General features: G+C 41.0%; 1 protein-coding gene across 3 annotated transcripts in view; it reads left to right on the top strand.

The window, feature by feature from the left end:
* Nucleotides 1-20,139, top strand: part of KIDINS220 (kinase D interacting substrate 220) — a 163,485-nt gene that overhangs the window by 113,083 nt on the left and 30,263 nt on the right. Inside the window, exons 24-27 of one of the 3 annotated variants that reach the window (XM_026655292.2) lie at nt 4,835-5,058; nt 12,176-12,286; nt 13,275-13,331; nt 19,041-19,073. In XM_026655292.2, the coding sequence (XP_026511077.1) occupies nt 4,835-5,058; nt 12,176-12,286; nt 13,275-13,331; nt 19,041-19,073 (425 nt within the window). The remainder of the gene's footprint in view (nt 1-4,834; nt 5,059-12,175; nt 12,287-13,274; nt 13,332-19,040; nt 19,074-20,139) is intronic. The other 2 variants (XM_026655297.2, XM_026655303.2) reach the window with 2 other exon arrangements.

Here is a 20,139-nt window from a genome sequence, read left to right as displayed (position 1 = left end):
ACTGGGAAGTGAGGTGGTGGGAGGAATCCCATGTTAGGAAAAGGAAAACCAGGGGGAGACAGGGAAGGAACCCCAAAAAGGAAACACAAAAGACCCCTAGACAACAAAGCCTGAGTCAGGAGGACAAGAAATGTCCCCAGGGATGTAAGGAAGGAGGGAGGGAGACAGCCCAAACTCCTTAGCAGAGGTAAGGGGGCCAAAGGAGCTCCCTGCAACACAACCCCCAGGAGAAGAAATCCAGGTGCGGTTAGGAGACTTGAGGGAACCTGGAGCTTAGATTTTTCCAGCTGTCTTCAGTTTCCAGTATCAATTTTCTACCCTTCATAACTTCTAATTTATATTGTTTGCTATCTTTGTTCCTGTTTTTCTATTTGTCAGATATTAGTTTTTTGTTTTATTTCTAATTGCTGCCTTCACTTCACAACTGAATCAGTATGGGCAGCTATCCTTTTTTGTGATTGTGGTATTTTGGCCATCTGATGAACCCTTCTTAAAGAACTCCCAACTTTTATTCACATTTTTCTGTCTAAATATTTACTCTTAATCAATTTCTCTCATAAGATTCCTCAGCTTTGGGAAACTGGCCGTTTTGAAGCATCAAGTATGTATGTTACTGGTTGGGACTGTCCTCTGTTTCTCCATATTGGATGAAATCAGGTCATGATTACTGGTTCTTAGAAGGCCATCAGCTTGCAGGCCAGTGATTAATTCATATTTATCCATCATAATGAGGTCCAAAATAGTTATTTTGCGTTGGGTACAATACCCTTTGTGTTAGAAAAGTTGCTCTACTCCAGCGGTCCCCAAACTGTGGGGTGCGCCCCCCCTCCCATGGGGATGCAGAGGAACATTCGGAACGGGTGCGGGGGGCCTGGACCATCCCCATAGGGGTCAGGGAAGGAGTGCCACCCACCCCCGCTCCGCTTCCAGCTCTGCCACGGCTCTGGCTCCCGGCTGTGGCTCCACTCACAGCCCCAACCTTGGCCCCCGACCGCAGCTTCCACCCCCAGCCTCGGCTCCAGACCCTAGCCCCAGTCCCGTCGCCGCTTCCGGCTCCATCTTCAGCCCCGGCCGTGGCTCTGTTCTTGGACCCAGACCCACCCCCAGCCTTGGCCCCCTTACCCCAAGCTGTGCATCTCCCCCTGCCCCCAATCCTGAGCCGTGGCCCCACTCCCAGCCATGGCGGGGGGGGGCAGACAGGAGTAAGGGGGGGTGATGGGGAACACTGCTCTACTCCTTTTCCAAAGTCTACTAAACTTCATTTACTCAGAAAAAGAATGTGTTCACTGATCAACAGCATATAATTGCCACATTTTGCTTGTGACTGAAGAAGGTGGAAAGTCATGTTTTTAAAATGTACCGGTAGATACTGTTAATATGTCTGAAGGAAAATGTACTGGTGAGCTTTGGTATTAAGTTATCCTGGACTGTTATAGCTGACATAAAGAATCCATGCCAGGACACTGGTTAAGAAGAATCTAGGGCTGTGGGCAGGAGAGTAGGCTTCCTACCCCATGGCAGTGGGGCAGCAACCTTCCCTTGTTCGGAATCCTACAAAAATGGTAATGAAATCCTTTGTGGTTTTTCATTGTCATTTCTGATGAGAAAAACAATAGAAATCCACTTTTTCTAGCGTTTGATTATCAGGAGTATTGGGCTTTATTGCCTTTGAATGTAGAATACAGTGTTTTTTCAGGAAATAGGTAAACCTCTTCCTTTCCTTCTCAGAGAGCAAAACAAATGATGTATCTGAGTATTCAAAATATATTGGGGATAGAAGATTAGGCAGGGCTCCTACCTGATAAGTTCTGAAACATACTGGGTCAGATCAATGGTCCATCTAGCCCAGTATCCTGTCTTCCAACAGTGGCTGGTTCCAGATGCTTCAGAGGGACTGGATGGAACAGGGCAATTTATCAAGTGATCCATTCCTTATACTCCAGTCCCATTTTCTGGCATTCGGAAGTTTAGGGACACCCAGAGCACGGGGTAGTGTCCATGAGCATCTTGTCTAATATCCATTGATGCACCTATCCACCATAAACGTATCTAATTCTTTTTGAACACAGTTACACTTTTGGCCTTTACAGCATTCCCTAGCAACGAGTTCCACAGTGTGACTGTCCATTGTAAGAAGAAGTACTTCCTTTTGTTTGTTTTAAACGTGTTGCCTATTAATTTCATTGGATCACCCTGGTTACTGTGTTTTGTGAAGGGGTAAATAAGACTTCCTTATTCACTTTCTTCACACCATTTGTGATTTTATGGACTTCTGTCATCTCCCCCTTCCCCCCCCAGTTGTCCCTTTTCTAAATTGAACAGTCCCAGTCTTTTTAATCTTTCCTTGTATGGAAACCGTTCCATACCTCTAATAATTTTGTTGCTCTTTTCTGTACTTTTTCCAATTCTAATATCTTTTTTGAGATGGGGCAAGCAAAATTGCAAACAGTATTCAATGTGTGGGCGTACCATGCCTTTATATAATGGCATTATGATATTCTCTGTCTTATTATCTATCCCTTTCCTAATGGTTCCTAACACTCTGATAGCTTTTTTGACTGCCGCTGTACATTGAGTAGATGTTTTCAGAGAACTATTCACTATGATTCCAAGATCTTTTTCTTGAGTGGTAACAGCTAATTTAGACCCCATCATTTTGTGTGGATAGTTGGCATTATGTTTTCCAATGCTCATTACTTTGCATTTATTAACACTGAATTTCACCTGCCGTTTTGTTGCCCAGTCTTCCGGTTTTGTGAAATGCCTTTGTAATTCTTTGCAGTCAGCTTTGGACTTAATTATCTTGATTAATTTTGTGTCATCTGCAAACTTTGCCCCCTCAGCGTTTACCTGTTTTCCCAGATCAGTTTATGACTCTGCTATTTACCTCTCTCTGTGAAAACTGACTATTCCTACCTTTGTTTCCTATATTTTAACCAATTACTGATCCATCAGAGGACCTTTCTTCTTATCCCATGACTGCTTAGCTTGCTTAAGAGTCTTTGGTGAGGGACCTTGTGAAAGGCTTTCTGAAAAATCAGTTATGCTATATCCACTGGATCACCCTTTCCCACATATTGTAGACACCCACAAAGAATTCTAATAGATTGGTGAGGCATGATTTCTCTTTACAAAAGTCATGTTGATTCTTCCCCAACATATTGTGTTCATCTATGAGTCTGTGATAATTCTGCTCTTTACTATAGTTTCAACCAATTTGCCTGGTACTGAAGTTAGTACTGGCCTGTAATTACCAAGATCGCCTCTGGCGCATTTTTTAAAAATAGGTGTTAGCTACCCTCCATCATCAGATACAGAGGCTGATTTAAGTGATAGGTTATTTAACTACAATTAGTAGTTCTGAAATTCAGAACTCTTGAGTGAATATCATTTGATACTGGTGACTTATTACTGTTTAATTTATCAATTTGTTCCAAAACCACCTCTATTAACACCTCAGTCTGGGACAGTTCCTCAGATTTGTCACTTAAAAAGAATGGCTCAGGTATGGGAATCTCCCTCTCATCCTCTGCAGTGAAGACTGATGCAGAGAACTCATTTAGTTTCTCTGCAGTGTCCTTTTCTTCGCTGAGTGCTCCTTTAGCACCTCAATCATCCAGTGGCCTCAATGATTGTTTGTCAGGCTTCCTGCTTCTGATATCCTTTTAAAAAAAAATTGTTGTTAGTTTTTGTGTGTTTTGCTAGTTGCTCTTCAAATTCTTTTTTGGCCTCCCTAACTATGCTTTTACACTTGACTTGTCAGAGTTTATGATCCTTTCTATTTTCCTCATTTGGATTTGACTTCCAATTTTTAAAGGGTATCTTTTTGTCTCGAATCACGTTTTACTCTGTTTAGCCAGGGTGGCATTGTTTGGCTCTTTTGCTATTTTTATTTAGGGTATACATATAGTTTGAGCCGCTATTGTGTTTTTTAAAAGTTTCCATGCAGCTTGTAGGCATTTCACTCTTTTGACAGCTCCTTATAATTTCCACTTAACTGGCCTTCTTATTTTAGTGTAGTTCCCCTTTTTGAGGTCAAATGCTACTGTGCTGGGATTTTTTGGTATCCCCCCCCCCCCACCACCACCACCAGGTTGTTATGTTTAATTATGCTATGGTTGCTGTCACTGGTTCAGTTGTATTCACGTCTTGAACCAGATCCTGTGCATCATTTACAACTAAATTAGGAATTTTCCCTCCCCTTGTGGATTCCAGGACCAGCTGCTCCAAGGAGCATTCATTAATGGTGTCTAGAAATTTTATCTTTGCATCCTGTCCTGAGGTTATATATACCCAGTCAATATGGGGATGGTTGAAATCCCCCGTTATTGGGTTTTCAGTTTTTGTAGCCTCTCTAATTTCTCAGCATTTCACAGTCACAGTCATCATCCTGGTCAGGTAGTCGGTAGTATATTCCTACTGCTATACTTCTGTTGTTCAAGAATCTTCATAGAGATTCTATAGTACAGTTTGATTCATTTTAAGATTTTTACTCTATTTGACTCTATGCTTCACATATAATGCCACTCCCCCACCAGCACGACATATTCTGTCATTCCTAGATATTTTGTATCCTGGTATTACCATGATAATATTTGTTTATTATCTTGTTATTCTGATGTTTTCTTGATTGGCTTGCCTGTTTCTTCAGCTGGTTTCTCATACATGGCAATCAAAAGCCTTTGGAACTACCCTAAGTGCACATTATTTATTTATTTATTTATTTTTCATACTTAACTCCAGTGAATTGACAAATAATAAAAGGAACTTAAAACTAAGAACTTCATTGAGTCCCTCTCCTTTCCTCATCTTGTATACATATTTAATGTTTCAGATGTTCGTGCTGCAAGAGATCAAATGAATATTGGAGGATTATCATATCCCACAATGCCCTTACCTGAGGCACCAGCCAGAGCATCATCAGTGTTTAGTCAGCCTTCATCAATCTGCTCTTCATCCTCCTTCAATGGGCCTTTCAATGGTGGAGTTGTATCTCCACAACCTCATAGCAGCTACTACAGTGGCATGACAGGACCTCAGCATCCATTCTATAATCGAGTAAGTAACCAATTAACTATTAAATCACATTTAGCATGATTTAATCTTATAATATTGCGTAGCTAATCCTGTAAATGCTTAAAGGAAAAGAAAACAGACAACCCCCCCACCACCTAAAAAACCCACCCAATAAAAAGGGACAGGAGAAAACTGCAGGAAAAAATGGTAAAACTTGCAAGGATGGTCACTCATCTACTGCAATCTAATGGAAAAGCATATGGAAAATTGAAACAAAAGGGAAAACTTCAGGGAAAATGTCCTTTTAGTTTGAGACACTATTAAATAGTGGGACACAGGAGGAATCTTTTAATGGTGGGTGTGTCAGGGTTGGCTTTTTTTTAAATACACAATTACTAATACAGTAAATTTACTCAGGTGCTGTCTCAGTATGGCACTGACAAATTGGTCTGAAATCAGAAGATGAAATTCAATAGAGATAAATGCAAATTACTTCTCACCTAGGAAGAAAAAAATCAAATGCAAAACTACAAAATGGGGAATAACTGGCTAGGCAGTAGTTCTGCTTAAAAGGGTCACAAATTGAATATGAGTCAACATATTCTGGGGAGTATTAACAGGAGTGTCGTATGTACTGTCGAGGCCCAAGCTGAAGTATTGTGTCCAGTTCTGGATACCACTCTTTAAGAAAGATGTGGCCAAATTGGAAAGAGTCCAGATGAGAGCAACAAAAATGATAAAACATTTAGGAAACCTGACCTATGAGGAAAGGTTAAAAACCTGGGCTTGTTTAGTTTTCAGAAAAGAAGACTGTGGGGGGGGACTTGATAACAGTCTTCAAATATAATAAGTGCTGTTATAAAGAGGATGGCGATCAATTGTTCTCCATGTCCACTGAAGGTGTAGAACAGGGGTCGGCAACCTACAGCACGCGTGCCGAAGGCGGCACACGAGCTGATTTTTACTGGCACGCTGCTGCCAGCCGGGGTCCCGGCCGCCGGCCCCGCTCAGCCCGCTGCCTGCCTGGGTGAACGGAATCCTAGGCTGGCAGCTGGCTGAGTGGGGCTGACGGCCAGGACCCCGGCTGGCAGGAGTTGGCGGCCGGAACTCCAGACGATCTGCTGGCTGAGCCACTCAGCCCGCTGCTGGTCTGGGGTTCCATCCGCCAGCCCTGCTCAGCCAGCTGCCGGTGTAGGATTCTGGCTGCCGGCCCCTTGCCAGCTGGGGTCCCGGCCCCTCTCAGCCCGCTGCTGGCCTTAATAGATGGAACCCCGGGCCGGCAGGGGGCTGAGCGGGGGCAGCGGGCTGAGCGGGGCCAGTGGACGGAACCCCAGACCGGCAGCGGGCTGAGCAGCTCATATCACTACTGGTCTGGGGTTCCATCTGCCGCCTGTGCTGCCGGTCTGGGGTCCCAGCCACCGGCCCCGCTCATCCCGCTGCTGGCCTGGATGGATGGAACCCCAGGCCAGCAGCGGCTGAGCGGGGTCGGCAGCTGGGACCCTGGCTGGCAGGGGCCGGCAGACGGAACCCCAGGCCGGCAGCGCACTGAGCCGCTCAGCCCACTGCCGGTCTGGGGTTCCGTCTGCCAGCCCCTGCCAGCCAGAGTCCCTGCTGCCAGCCCCGTTCAGCCTGCTGCCAGTCTGGGGTTCTGTCGGGGGCCCCTGTAAATGTAACATTTATTTCGGCACGGGAAACCTTAAATTACTGAAGACTTGGCACGCCACTTCTCAGGTTGCCGATCCCTGGTGTAGAACAAGCCGTAGTCAGCTTCCTGATCACTGGAGATTTTTAAGAACAGGTTAGACAAACACTGATAAATTACGTTCTAGGTTTACTTGGTCCTGCCTCAGTGCAGGGGCTGGACTAGATGACCTTTGGAGGTCCCTTTCATGAGTCTACAATAAACAGGCACATGGAAACAGAAAGTAAAGTTGAACATACTGATTTCTGCATAGCTACATAAAGCCGCAGACGAGCTGCCCCTTCACATAAATGTGAAGGAACTCAGGGCAATGCTCTTGGCAAGCGAGGTGTTCTTCCCACAGCTTGTGAGCAAGACGGTGCAAGTGTTGGCGGAAAATATAGCAGCAATGTTCTATGTCAATAAGCAAGGAAGGCCCCGTTCCAAGATCCTCTGTCAGGAAGCCCTTGGGCTATGGAACTTCTGCGTAACGCATTCCATCCACATAGATGCCACGCACCCTCCAGGGGAATGAAACGTGCTAGCAGATCGCCTCAGCAGGTCCTTCTCCTCTCACCACGAGTGTCTCTCCACACAGAGGTAATCAGTGCCATTTTCCAGAGGTGGGGGACTCCCCAGGCGGATTTGTTCACCACAGCACAGAACAAGAAGTGTCACCTCTTTTGCTCGGCTGGGACAGGGGCACTGTAATCAATGCCTTCCTCCATCCATGGTCAGGCAGCCTGCTGTATGCTTTTCTGGCAATCTCTCTGGTTCACAAGGTGCTCCTGATCGCTCCAGCATGGCCTCACCAGCATTGGTTCGGCATGCTCCTAGACCTAGCAGTCACAGCCCCGTGGATTCTCCCTTTCAGACCAGACTTAATCTCGCAGGATCAAGGGAGGTGCCTCCATTCAAACTTGCAGGCCTACACCTGACAGCATGGCTGAATCCAGAGGAGAGGGAGTGCTCTGACCAGGTGCAGCAAGTCTTGCTAAGTAGTAGAGCACAGAGAGGCTGCCCTGGTAGTAGCTCTCTGGTAGGTAGTAGAAAGCCATTTACTAGGGCTGTGCTGTGCTCCAGGCTTTGCAGCTTACCAGTGTACACATCTAGTCCCCCAGTTCCCTACCTACAAGCTGGACTCCAGGTCTGGTTCTCTGCTCATCTTCATTGAACAGTGCACAGAGCATGCACTGTGATCCAATTAACTCCCTCTTATAGGGAAAGCTGGAGAGCAAGAGGTACTTCTAGACAGGTCTCAGCAGGTCACAAAACGTAATGTTGGAACTCAGGCTGCAGCAGGATGGCAAATTACAGGGCCAGAAAGAAAAATTCCATGGCCATGGAATCATGCAGCCTACTGGGCCTGTATTGAGAAGGTTGGGAGAAGATCCTCATCACATCTCTGATGTATGGTTTACAGGCTGTCTGCAAACTTGGGAAGCCAAAGTTCCTCTGGTTCCACTCTGTATATATTTATGGTCATCTCATGTTTTCAGTGTTATCCCTGCGACCATAGGGGCTAGAAACATCCTATTTTTTTAAATGAAAGCTGAGACTGTGGAGCGAGAGTCTACAATGGAGAGCTAATTCCACAGTTGTGGAATCATGGAATACCTGAGCCCAGGCTATTCCCAGGCAGTAAAAAGCATAATTGCAAGCAGTAAAATCCCCCAAAGGGGGATAGGAAATGGTGGGTCATGGAATAATTTTTGACCAATTTCTAGGTTGCAGACCAAAAAGAATCAAAAATAGTGATTGAACCAGCCTCTGCTATTTGATTCAGAGGACCTGCTATAGAGGGAGGGGAATAGGGCCCTTCTGCCTAAGATGATCATTCGTCATCTCACACAAGCAAGTTCTCCCCATAGTTTGAAGTGGCTAGAAGATTTTTTGAGAGGGAATAATCATTTAAATTCAAGAATTCACATAATTCAAGAAGTAACATATGAAACTCTGAAATAAAATTCCTTCTCTTCCAGGAATAGATTGCTATAGAACCTGTAGCACATGGTAAATAGACTTTATTCAAGGTACTTTATGATATAATTCGGTAATAGTTAGGAGGTTTAAGGCCTAGATTGATACTTAGTCTTAAACCATTTTAAGAAGGGAAAAAATTAAAATGTTGTTTCTGGGAGCAATTTCCCACAATTGTAACAGGAAGATTATTGTTCTCTGGACCTCAGGCATATTGCAAAATATTCAAGTCAAAGAGAGTAGCTCACAGTGAGAGGAAACTACCATTTTCAGTTTGGATTGCTGTCTTCTGTCTAGCATCAATACCAAAGAATTAAAGGTTGTAGCAGTATATGATAGGTACTGTCACACATTGGCTGGTAAACGTGAGAGAGAGTCCAAAGATCAGTTCACCTTGGCACTAGGACAGTGGAGTCATTTGAGTTTTTCATAAACTACCCAGAGTCATAGTTTGTCCCAGCTAGATAGCTGAAATACATTGGAGTTAGACTTTAGTTCTTTAGTTTTTGTTTCACTTCATTTACAGCTTCCTTGGAACATATACAAAGCATACCAGTTTCTTAGTCCTTAGGTGAGGTTTTGGGGAATTTTCCAGCATTTTGGTTTTGATGAGCTTCTGTAGAACTGCAGGTCTGATTCCATCAGTAACTTGCCTGGTTTTCTGCCAGTTAACCTGGTTGGCTGCTGGGGAGCCCACACTTCCACAGTCCATGGCTCTGGGGCAGCTCAACCATGCAGACTGTCTGGGCAAGGACCTCATGGCTTCCAGGGTCCATGGCTCTGGGCAGGAGTAGAGTTGAGTTCCCGGATGCTGTGCTGGGAGCCTGGAAGGCACGTTGGGTGCAATGACTTTAGCAGAGACTCTCAGGGCTTAGGCTTCTAGCTCCGCAGCTGGGACTGTGGCAGCTCTGGGAGGCCTGAGAGCCTCCACCGGAGCCAGGACTCTCAAGGTTTCTGGGATCCCTGATCTGTTGTGGAGGACTTCCCTGACTCTCCAGTGGGACTCCCTGGGCTGTTCTCAGAGTCAGGGGGGCATGAGGAGTCTTTGGGAGTCAGGACAACCAGCTGCTCCACTTCATTTAGGAAAAATTGAACCAATACAGTTTTGATTTTTCCAGAATGAGAACATTCCAGAATTTCCTTCCCATGAGAAATTTCTAAACTTCTTTTTTTGAATTTGACCTATAATTCCTTTGACATGTTGGAATTTCCCACGGTATAGAAAATTTGGAGTTTCAACCAGTTCTAGTCTGTGATCCTTTTAAATCCTTAGTGATTAGACTGAAGTGTAAAACGCAGAGGCATAACAGTTGCCAGCAATAGATAAGTGCCTGCCACCTAGTGATAAAGTGGTGTAGTGTACTTTGAATTTTGTCCCATGGAACACTCAGAACTTTGTCATGAGCAGGAGTACAGGCCCAATAGCGTGGAGCTATATAGATTCTACAGCACTGTCAGAGAACAGCTATAAGATGGTAAATTATTTTTAAAAATGTCTAAATATAAAATATGTATGCAGTGTAGCTGTAGCCATGTTGGTCCCAAGATATTAGAGAGACAAGGTGGGTGAGGGAATATCTTTTTATTGGACCAACTTCTGTTAGGGAGAGAGACAAGCTTTTGAGCCACATAGAGCTCCTAGCTCAAGAGCTTGTCTGTCTCGCCAACGGAAGTTGGTCCAATAAAAAGATATTCCCTCACCCACCTTGTCTCTCTTAATAACATAAAATAGGAATTTTCAAAATGAGCATATGTACAAAGTATAAACGTATTCTGAAAAATTATGGAATGGTTTCAAAAGAGCCTTGGTTCCTGGAAACTAAAGGTAGATTATTTTTTATCTTTTTATTTTATTTAAACACATCAGTCTTAAATTGCATGGCTCTATAAGAAAACTGAGAAGGAAAGTACTGAAAAAATCATTTTAAAGGCACACTGCAGCACTTTTATAAAAATATTAAAAATTGGGATCAGACAACACATTAAATGTGTAAACTTCAAAATTACAAATGTATATACAGGTCAAAACAAATATGTTGCAATGTTTGAAAAGCAGTTTCTACCTATCTTATCTGCATCATCAATTGCAGGATTCCATATTTTGCACATCTACAGTTGCTGTATTTGCATAACACAATCATAATTGGGGTGTTGGTGTAGGTGGTATTATTTCTGACATTCACAGATCAAATACAGAATCCTATATTTGGTCATGGTATGTAAGTAAAGGGGAAACTGTTTTTGAATACTTTGTTTTAAAACGGGAAATGTACACCTCTACCCCAATATAACGCTGTCCTCGGGAGCCAAAAAATCTTACTGCGTTATAGTGAAACCACATTATATCGAACTTGCTTTGATCCGCCGTAGTACGCAGCCCTGCCCCCCCGGAGCACTGCTTTACCGCGTTATATCTGAATTCGTGTTATATCGGGTCGCGTTATATTGGGGTAGAGGTGTATTTGTAATTTTGAGGTCTTTATCTACTTTTGGCTACCATTGTATGAAGCAGTCATCTGGAAGACTAAGCACAGGTCTGGGAGCCAGGAACTCCTGAGTTCTAATTCTGACTCAGGCACTGGCGTGCTTTATATGTTTTGCAAGTTACTTAACATTTGTCTCCTTAAATCCCATCTGTTTAAAAAAAAAAAAAAAAGAGAGAGAGAGATACTTGCCTGATCCACAAGAGTGATTAGTCAATTAGTATTTGTTCTCCACCTTATATTTTTCAAAGCAAAAAACATTTAACAATAATTCTAATAAAAACTTTAATTGTTTTATTTAATTAAAATTTACATTGATTTAAAATATTTTTGTATTAAGAACTTACATTTTGCATACGTGTAGCTTTATAGCATCATAATGTGCTGTAAAAATGCAAAAATCTAAACTAAAAATTGAACACGATTGTATTAAAATACTTTAAAAATAAAACAAATTCAAAAACTGGTAGCTCCTATAATCAAAACTTCCACGGTTATGTGCCATGCACTCCATTTTCTATGTAGTTCTATAGATATCCAAGTATGATAAATATTACGAAGTTTTGCAAACTGTAGTGAGCTTTTGTTCCCTGTAATTGTAAGTTGAAGAGCTTTGTGATGGTGAAATTAATAGAAGGATGAAGCGTTTTTTTTATTGCTCTGTCCACTCCTCCTGCCCCCTTCCCTCCAGACATTGCGATGGGACTTTCAAAAGTGTTCAGCATTCACCTTCAGCTGTTCCCCTTTGAAGTCAATGCTAAAACTCTTATTGGCGTCAGTGGGTGCAGAGAGGTCAATACTGAGCAACTTTGAAAAGCTAACTCTAGAGCTTTTGATTAAGTAAAAGATAAATAAAGCTTTTAGTATTTGCAATGTCTAACGTTATTAAATGTAGCATTCTTAAGCAGAAGATGTATTTTGTTGAAATAACTTTTCTTTCGATTATTATTACATTTTGATTTTGTGTAATTTTGTCCTTTTTTTTGTTTTTTTTGTTACATGTTTCTTTCCATAGCCATTCTTTGCCCCATATATGTACATGCCAGGGTACTACCCTGGCAGTTCTCATCACATCTCACGTCCATCACTAAAAACGGGTTTGTCCAGAGATCAGAACAATGGCCTAGTAAGTATTTTGAAGGACAATTAAAATACTAACCTAAAATATAAGAATACTGAGTAATACAGAAGTAAGGTTGTTAACTGCAATATAGTAATACACACTATATTTTTATAAATAGTTTTAAGAAATTAAGGTATTGCTAACATGAAATGTAAAATGTATTTTGTTTTTACTTTTAGTAAATACCATATATAGAGTGGAAATTAATTCTAACATCCAAAAACCAAGATTAGAATACTTTTTACTGACACATGGGATTGGCAGGATGACTTTTTAGTGAAAACACCCATTTCCTACTATCGTAAATAACATGATGTGACTTAGTAGTATGACACAAACATCTGTACTCATAAATTTATATCTCACTTTGTAAAATATTGTAAAACACTTTTATATAGAGAATATATATATGTATAATATATAACGAAAGACTAGGAGAAAATATAGTTGCATCCTATTGCTTTGCATAGAATGTGGGATATCAAAAGGCCAAAATAAAATAATTATTAATTAAAAGGACCGCTTATTTTAAATTGTTTTAATTCAGACTAAAACAAAATACATTTTATGTTCAGTATACATCAGTTGTAGTTTTATGTTAAAATACATATGGTTTATATCTTACATTTACATTTCAAAAGCAAAAATAAGTTCTATGCTTTTTTCTAGGTGCGTATAGAAATAAAAATAAAATCCCTTTTTAAAGATTTTCATATTTTACTGAAATAGATTGGTGTTCAAAAGAGAATTTAGAACTGAGGAAGCCTAAGAAAATAAAAGCCTCATTTGACAATCACTTTAATACTAGAATATTGATGCCTTTGGGCATAGCTTTAAAATATTTTAAAATCTTTTTTAATCACTTCAGTAAAACAAATGTTTCTGTTGAATAATGTATTATTATTATTAGACTCATTTCCATTCATTGTTTACTTCATATTTTTGAGCCCTTAATCATTTTACCCAAACAATAATATTTTGTTGTTGTTAGGATGTTATCAAGGAGGATGCCGATGAGGGGCTTTCTTCACCCACAGACCCCTCAATGGTAAATGAGTAGTCATGTGGTGTGGAAATTTAGCATCTCATTGCTTCGTCAGCAGTAATGAGTCTGCGTTGATTTTAACTGCAGTTCACTAACACTGCATCAGTGGCTTGGTGGGCAAATAGAGTAGTTGAACACTAATAAATGTAGTTTGTGAATGAATTCAAGTGCTAATATTTTACTTATAAGACCTACTGTATTATTTTCCCCTTAGTCTCCCCTGTCCTCCTTAGTAGCTATGAAGTACTTCAGCTAAGAGTACAGTGTTTTCAGTCTTCACAAGCAGTTCCGGGATGGTTAAAAGGAGTGGGGAATGGCAGTTGGCCATTCATTACTTAGTTTTTAGAACTGAATGGCTGAATCCTATCCTCTTCTCTTTTGTTCCAATATCCCAGCATAAAGCTGCTGCAGTTGTTACAGCATAAAGCAACTTTATATAAAAATAAAAAAAAAATCTGTTATATACAGTAACTCCCCACTTAACGTCTTCTCGCTTAATGTTGTTTCGATCTTACGTCCCTGCTCAATTACAGAACATGCTCCATTTAAAGTTGTACAATGCTTCGCTATAATGTCGTTTGGCTGCCTGCTTTGTCCACAGCTGGCAGCCCCCTTATCAGCTCCCCTACGCCCCCTCCCCACAACGCCTCCCACCCGCTGGCAGACCCCGTGGATCAGCGCCTTCCCCCTCGTCCCATCCCCCTCCCCGCCTCCTGCCCACGGCAATCAGCTGGCTTGCGGCATTCAGGAGGGAGGGGGCAGGAGCGAGGACTTGGCACGCAGGCTCCCCCTCCCGCCCCTGCCTTCCGAATGCCGCAAACCAGCTGATTGCCGTGGGCAGGAGACAGGGGAGAGAGGGGGAAGCCTGCGCACCGAGTCCTTGCTCCTCCCCCTTCCCTCCTGCCCGCAGCAACCAGCTGGCTTGCGGTGTTGAGGCAGAGGAGGGAGGGGGAGCCTGTGCGCTGTGTCCTCGCTCCTCCCCTCTCCCTCCTGCCTCCTGAATGCTGCAAGCCAGCTGATTGCCACGGGCAGGAGAGATGGGGGAGGAGCGAGGGCACGGCGTGCGGAGTAAAGGGGGGGGAGAAGAGGCGGGTGAAGGGTGGGGGCTTGGCGGAAGGGGTGGCATGGGCGGGCCGAGGGTGGAGCCCCCCACCCCTGGTGCTTGCAGAGTAGGGGAAGCTGCCGCTGCTGCTGCTCAACGTGCTTCTCCTAGCCTACAGCACCTTCAGCCTCCTTGCCTGCCTCATTGTCTCCAGTGCCAGTGGGCTGTGCCTGTGTGGGGTAAGGCGGTGGCACCTCCCAACTATAGTACTGTACTGTATGGCAAAAAAAAATTTCCCTGGAACCTAAGCCCCCTCCCCCCTTTACATTCATTCTTATGGGGAAATTGGATTCGCTTAGCATCATTTCACTTAAAGTTGCATTTTTCAGGAACATAACTACAACGTTAAGTGAGGGGTTACTGTATCATAATCATATTCATGAGCTAGCGTGTTAAGGTCTACCTTTACTCATGAATAAGGTAATATTAGAATTTTGTGTTCCACAACTTTAGTCTTTATTTCATTATAAATATTCATACAAAGATATCTTCCTTTATATGTGGCTGTTTTAACCCTTAATTGTGGAAGTCAATAGAAAACCATTCCTGGCCATCAAGCTCTGGTGACTGCCAACACAAAAGGGTTAACATAGTTTTAACCATTATCTTAATTGCTTTATCCTGTTACCTGCAACAGCCTAAATGTGTGACTTAAGGTATTTTTTGTCTTTCACTGATGCAAGAAAAGGTTTGCATAAAATGTCATTTTTTTATTATGCAACAATGGGAAAAACAAGAATTCCAGCATAATTATGGCAACAAAGACCAAGCCTGGATTAAAATAACGTTAATTAAGGATTTTATAGGCACGGAGTGTTTCTCATTCTTTAACTAATGCTATTGAACCTACATATAGCAGCATTCAAGATCATATATTGTTCTGAAATCCTGTAATATTTTGATCAAAATGTAAAGTTAATGGGGCAGTTAAAACCCTGATTCTGAATTTTGTAGTGCTTGTGATTATTTTGTGTAAATACTTGATTCTCTTCTCCTCTGCTCTGTGTGAAGGAGGCTGGAAGGGCCCTGTTATGAATCCCTAATCCTCTGAAAGCCCTTCCACAAGTATCAAAGGGGTAGCCGCGTTAGTCTGGATCTGTAAAAGCAGCAAAGAGTCCTGTGGCACCTTATAGACTAACAGACGTATTGGAGCATGAGCTTTCGTGGGTGAATACCCACTTCTTTGGCTGCATGTGACATGCATCCGAAGAAGTGGGTATTCACCCACGAAAGCTCATGCTCCAATACGTCTGTTAGTCTATAAGGTGCCAGAGGACTCTTTGCTGCTTCCACAAGTAGGCTCTGTCAGTCAGGATGGATTTGCTATCCCTATACCTCTGGGGAGTCCCCTGTGCAAGGTAATACTGACCTTGCTGGCTTTCTGGTTGAATTTCTGTGGAAGACAGAAACAATATTACTCAATGTGTTCGTTCTCTATTGATTTAACCATGATGGAAAAAATGAACTGTTTTCATGCTTCCATTGAGTATAAGATGAATTCTTCAGAGTTATTACAGGCTCAATTGAGGTGTTTGAGGCACTTCAATTATCCACAAATGATGGATACAATAGACTGTAATAATTCTGTTCGAATATTTAGGGAGTCCTTAATCCATGCATCTTTGCCACTATATATGATAATAGCTTTTACTTATTCTATAATGCATGGATCCATGCATGCAAAATAATTCAGTGTACTAACAATCCTTATGAAATTTTTAATGAATACCAACTACTGTGACTAGTTTGGTGATCTAATAGGAATACCACATGGAGGATTAAAGCTCAGTCTTGATTCCTGAGTGTGGCATGGCCTAGAAGGGTTGATTTATTTAGCCCTCAGTAGAGGAAAGAAGCTCCCTTGACTTGCTTTTTAGTAAGCTTTTTTGGCCAGTGCAAGGAGCTGGTAACTCTGGAAGACCCATTTTTTTTATATGGGTCAAAATTTCTGTGAATTGGCAGAGCTGTGTGGAGAAGATGTTGTCTCAGTGCAGGGGGCTGGAGTTAATGACTTTTCAAGATCCCTTCCAGCCCTACATTTCTGTGATTCTACAGTTGCACAATACCTCTTCATGCTTTGTGGCTCCTGCCATTGATGTCAGTATGTCAATGAAGTTAACCAGTTTTATAACCCAAGATCCTAAAATCTTAGAGCCTGATTCTGGTCTTTCCTACACCAGTGTAAATCTGAAGCAACATCATGGAAATTAGTGGACTGATGTTGGTGTAAAACTCGTGTGATTATAATTACATGTTTAGTCTTTTTTGTGCATTATGTTGTGCAGAGTACATTGTAGGCACTGTGTGAGTGCACACACATGTGTATATATATTTCAAACTTGTATTTTGTGTTCTAGCTCTATCTAGTCCATAATTTTCATGGGTTTCTGGAATAGTGGATAAAGAATACTGTTAAAATTCCCTGCAGGTTTAATGCTGGTTCTCTTTAGTAAATTAACTGATTTGGGGCCTGATCCTGTGTCATTGAAACAGAATGGAAGCTTTGCCATTAACTTTAGTAAGTGCAGGATTTGGCCTACAGGGTATTATAATACTGACCCCTAGCTGTACTTTTGGAGTCTCCAAAATATCTTCTTCACAACAAATTTAGTATTCTTTAGTCTGTTCCAAAATCCAAGTAGACAGGTAAACAGTTTGTTGTGCCAGTAGGGTATAGTGTGGTATTTTTAATGAAACAGTATTAACTTTTGTTTTCCAGTAGCACTCATGATTTTCTGGGCACTTTTCTGACAGCAAAGAAGGCATGATCTCTGCCCAGTCTAAAGAGTTTGTCACCAGATTGCAATATGAAGATGATTTATGTTATCTGTTACACTTATAAGAAGCGCATGGGATCTTTTCAGGGGAAAAGGCAATACGCCGCGTTTATTGAAAATATAACAGCGCGCACACACACACACACACACACACACACACACACACACGTCTTGCAGATGATCTTATAGTTACCCGTCTGTCATTGTTCGAGTCAATCTAATGGCCAGTTAGATCGAGCACGAGTGAGGAGCTGGGCTCTGTTGGTCGTGATCCGATGCTCTGCAGGACTGAACCCAGAGTTCTATGGCAAAAACCCCAGCTTTATACTTGTAAATTCCCACTTTAGTCTATGGATTTTGCAATGTCATTCTGTAATCGTTAGTCCTTATGTGGTATTAATCTTGGGGTTTTCCACTGTTATCTCTTATTTGTTGTCTCGCCTTGGGGGGTGGGGGGGTGTTTGCCTCACCTCTCAGGTTGTCAATGCTGCTAACTTGTTTAGCGTCAGATACAATGGATGTTTTCTGATTGTTTCCTGCTATCTCTCCAAGTCTCTTACTTCTTCTTGACCATCTGGACATTTGTGATGGCTTTCACACTTATCCTTAACCATGCACACATCCTTTACTCACACCAAACAATTTTACAGAGAATTTCAGACAGGATTACATTTTAGAAAGGGTTATATGGTTACTAAAGGGATTACAAAGGAACCTTACACAACTTTGTTTGCAATGCAGATAAGAAACAAGACCTTATAGCAAATACTGTAATGAAAACTTATCCTAAAACAAAAGGTGACCATAATCAGCCATAAGAACTGTTCTGGTTTGTTCCTGCCTTAACATCAGTTCAGACACAGGCAGCCTGTCTGATGCGTTTCTACCAATGGCCCCTTAGGCCATTCCTTTCTGCTATTCAAAAAGGGTGGCTGGCAGGATATGGTTAAATCATACATACATCAATACATTTAGTACATGCTGCATTATTATATCCTTCATTCTAAATTATCCAAAATACAAACATAAAATCCTACTACTACATATCTACCAACATATATCATGAATCAAGTTAGCATTACTAATTGCATTTGCTAGGATGGAGCATGCCTCAACATAATTGTATTGTTTTAAAGATGTTTTCCCTGTTGCATGAAATCAATAGTGCCTTGAGGCATATAATGTACTTTCATTGAAGTGGCCCTAAAATTGGACCTGTGCAATCATGTAATTATACATAAACCCTGCCTATCTTTTAAAAATAATGGAAGTGTTTTTTTAATGAACAGGTCTGGGTATGGTCAAAGGATGTAGCCTGGGAAGTTTTTCACTTATTCTTGCAAATGTTGTTAATGTGGAATTAATCCCCTTAGAATATGAACTATAAACCCTATTACTATTTGTTCTGAAAATCTACCTTTTCAGCTCTGTTTTCCTTGCTTAGCTATGAGGACTTTAAAATTATTCGACAAATAATGGTGTGACCTAATTTTGAAATGACAAAGGAATTTTAGGCTGCAAACCAAGATTATTCACAGTAAAAATGATGCAGCTATTCCCTCTGTCCTAGGATATTAAACTTCAACAAGTATTCATCTGCTTTTTTACGAGTACAAAAGGAGCAAGTCACTTATCAGAAATATCTATCTTAAATGTTTAATTGTAGTATAAAAAAAATCTCAGTATACTAACTTTGTACATAAAACATAAAGCTAGTTTTACATGTACTGTTTTAAATTAGATTAATATGAATGTCAGTTACATCTTTAGACATTTTTGATGTTTCACTTTAAGCTTCTGTCTTTTCATTCTGTTTTTGTCCCTTTCTTGAAGCTGTGTAAATCTGGGTTAAACAAACAGAAACAGGTACAGCAACTTTCTATGCATTGTCATTCACTTATTTGATGGAATCATTGCAAAAGCTCTTCATGCTAGGCTGTCTATAAATTAATGCTCATTACTAGCCCTTAGGTTTGCTTTGACAAGCTGCTTTTAGCTTTTGCATGGCAAATATTTTTCAGTGTAATGTTCTCTAAGCTGAAAAATGTGTCAGTTTAAGTACAGTCTTAATTCACTTACATGACGACATTATCCCTAAAGCAATTACATTATTTATTCTTCAGGCAGTGTTTTTTATAAAGAGTGATTTGGATTAATGTGTATTTATTTCAAATGATTTATTCTTTAACAAAAATCTAAATATTTTAGCATTTTCCCATATAATTTTTGATAGAGAAAATGCTTCTTTCTAAACTAACTCCTAATGCATGCAGAAATAGTGACTTGCTCTTGACTGCTAAAATATTTTGATTTAATGCAAGAATGCCTATTCCATCTTAACACTGTGTGAAATTTCCTTCTTTATTTCTTTGTGGTAATCTACAGATACTATATTAGATAGATTCACAGTTCACAAACTGTTGAAACTCTTCACATTGTTCTTAGAGTATTTATGTTAGCAACACCATTATAAAATAATTTTTGTCATAGTTTATGGCTGCCATTTTTCAAATTATAATAGATTTTTCCACTAAAAGTATAATTTGAACTAACCAGTAAATTGTGCTTATGGGTGGATTAACCTAGTTCATGCTTTTCAGCATCTCTTATTCACTGCATTCATTGTAAGAATATTGTTGAGAAATCACATTGGAATAGGAAGAAGATTGGAATAATACATCCAAATATCTCTAAACATTTCTGAATTGTGCTGACTACTTGGATAAAAATTTTAATATCAGAATGATTAAAAATGTTATGACCATTTTTTGTTGCCTTTTGGACAAGTTTCTCAAGCAATCAAGTCAAGGTAACAAATGTGTAAGTTTTAACTAAGAGAATCCAAAAATTATTTTTGTTGTTTGACCTTCATGCTAGATTGCAGTTACCCTTTAGAACAGAAATGTATTTGTTTAAAAAAACCCATAATCTG

Source organism: Terrapene carolina, unplaced genomic scaffold (genome assembly GCF_002925995.2).
Source record: "Terrapene carolina triunguis isolate 2854851 unplaced genomic scaffold, T_m_triunguis-2.0 Scaffold42, whole genome shotgun sequence".
Lineage (NCBI taxonomy): Eukaryota > Metazoa > Chordata > Testudines > Emydidae > Terrapene > Terrapene triunguis.
The sequence above is the reverse complement of the archived record's forward strand: the minus strand, read 5'-3'. Positions and strand labels throughout refer to the sequence as shown.